The 2,074-nt window shown below is 64.4% G+C and overlaps 1 protein-coding gene across 1 annotated transcript; it reads right to left on the bottom strand.

Moving 5' to 3' along the window:
• Positions 1–161: 161 nt before the first annotated feature.
• Positions 162–1,777, bottom strand: IL17C (interleukin 17C). The gene is made up of 3 exons (XM_011971811.1): positions 1,734–1,777; positions 1,079–1,407; positions 162–580 (listed from the first exon to the last, which is right to left on the bottom strand). The coding sequence occupies exons 1-3, from the start codon at positions 1,737–1,739 to the stop codon at positions 322–324; spliced, it is 594 nt and encodes a 197-aa protein (XP_011827201.1). The 5' UTR covers positions 1,740–1,777; the 3' UTR covers positions 162–321.
• Between the last annotated feature and the right edge of the window lie 297 nt (positions 1,778–2,074).

The following is a 2,074-nucleotide window of genomic DNA, read 5'->3' as shown; positions in this document are numbered from 1 at the left end:
GGGGTTTCACCGTGGTCTCGATCTCCTGACCTTGTGATCCGCCCGCCTCGGCCTCCCAAAGTGCTGGGATTACAGGCGTGAGCCACCACGCCCGGCTTCTGTGGCTTTAAGGGCTGGAAGAGGTGCTGAGCTCCTTCTACCCCCAACTGCTGAGGCTGGAGATGGGGAGAACAGTGGGGGGCCGTCCTCCAGATACGGGGGATGCCTGGACCCCAAGGGTAGTGTTGGGGTAGGCATATAAATAACAATAAATACACATAAATAGGGGGTGCCCTCTGGGGAGCCCATGTGTCCAGTCTAGGGGCTCCACAGCCTCGGCGGTCACACTGACCGGGGCAGCACGCAGGTACAGCCGACAGGCACGCGAATGAACTCGGTGTGGAAGGCGAAGGCCCCGGGCGTGGGGAGCCCCGAGCTGTCGCGGGAGCAGGGCCGGCGGTGCAACACCAGCAGACTCTGGAGCAGCCGCACGGAGTTGAGCGCAGCTGTCTCGCGGCCAGTCCGTGGGTCGATGCAGCCTCTGCACAGGCACTCGGCGAAGGCCAGCTTTTGTGGATAGCGGTCCTCGTCTGTGTCCACACTGCGGGACGGGGCGCACAGTGAGTCTCTGGCCCTACCCTTGCCTCCCTGAGGCTCCTCTCCCCTCAGGGCCCCTCCCCGAGTGCTCAGGATGGGACCTGAGGCAGTGAGGGCCGAGCCACACAGGCTTGGCGTGCAGCTGGGCTCGTAAGTGGTGGTGATCCACGTCTCCCCAGGGCGCTCCAAGAGCACAGAGCAGGGGCCGGAGGCCTCTAAAGCCTCCCTCCCACTTCACCACCCAGCCCCACTTCTGTAGGAGCTCAGGTGAGGGGCCCAGAATTTCCCCAGCGGACCCTGGCCACCAAGGACAGTGGCAGGCAGGGCATGACCGCAAGAAGCAGCTCAGCCGCCCAGGTCAGCAGGGACGGAGGGACGGAGCTCAGGTGGCCACGCCCACTTGACAGGGGAGAACCACCAAGGCCCAGAGAGCTCTCCAGGCAGTCAGGGCCCTGCCAGGGGAGGGGCAGCCCACGCCACAGCAGGATCCCCAGGTCCCCACCGGTATCTCCAGGGTGAGATGGAGCGCTGGTGGGTGTCTGCCTCCAGCACCTCCTCTGGCCGCAGCACCGGGCACTGGGTCGCAGCTGAGGGCCTCTCACGCCGCCTCCTGTGGCCTGCTGCCTCCAGGCTGGACACCAGGGCTACAGGCAAAGCCTGCCCCCACTTCGCACCTCGAGCCAGCAGGTGTGGGGGGGCCTGGCCGAGGGGCAGTTCCTCAGCTGAGTAGCAGCGTGGGGTCCCATGAGTGTGGGGGTGCCCCCTGAGGAAGGCGTCATGGTGGGCCAGGCATGCATGCAACCAGGTCAGAAACAGGAGGCCAGGGAGGAGCTGGTGAAACAGGCAGGTGGGTGGTTAGGGGGTGCCCAGGGCAGGGGGCACCTCACTTCCACCTCAGCTTTCCTTGTTCCCAGGGGAAAGATGGAGTACAGCCCTCCCTCTATAGATGGGGAAACTGAAGCCCAGAGAGGCTAGCCCTTCAGCCCAAGGCACCCAGCATGCCAGGGCTCCGAGGATCTGTAACTGCCTCCCCCTACCCCTAGAGTGAGGGGTTTCCCAGAGCCCATCCCAACACCCTCATCCCAGGGTTCAGAGAACCCCACCCCAGCCCTTCCAGGCCAGACTGTGCCATCCAAGTGGCATGTGGAGAGGCTCACTGTCATGGTGGTGGCAGCAGGGCAGGCCGGGCTTGGAGCGGCCTGCACACTTGGCGGCAATCCCACAGGTGCACCTGGCCATGCACCTGGCAGCAGCCGCTCTTATACCTGAGGCCACACCTGGGGGAAATTCCGGCACCACTTCCTTCTTGGGAAGTGCCCAGCTGGGGCACTTCCTTCTCTGGTCCCCGCAGCCCCCACCTGCTGTGCATCAGGACACAGACATGCAAGGAGCCCTTGGGGAGCTCCGTCCTGTTACTCCCCTCCCCCGAGAGACTCTGCCCAACCTGAGCACCTGCCCAGGGTGCTGCCTTGTCTGACATTCTCAACCTGTTTTTTTA

This window comes from Mandrillus leucophaeus, unplaced genomic scaffold, assembly GCF_000951045.1.
Source record: "Mandrillus leucophaeus isolate KB7577 unplaced genomic scaffold, Mleu.le_1.0 Scaffold10, whole genome shotgun sequence".
NCBI classification, from domain to species: domain Eukaryota; kingdom Metazoa; phylum Chordata; class Mammalia; order Primates; family Cercopithecidae; genus Mandrillus; species Mandrillus leucophaeus.
The sequence above is the reverse complement of the archived record's forward strand: the minus strand, read 5'-3'. Positions and strand labels throughout refer to the sequence as shown.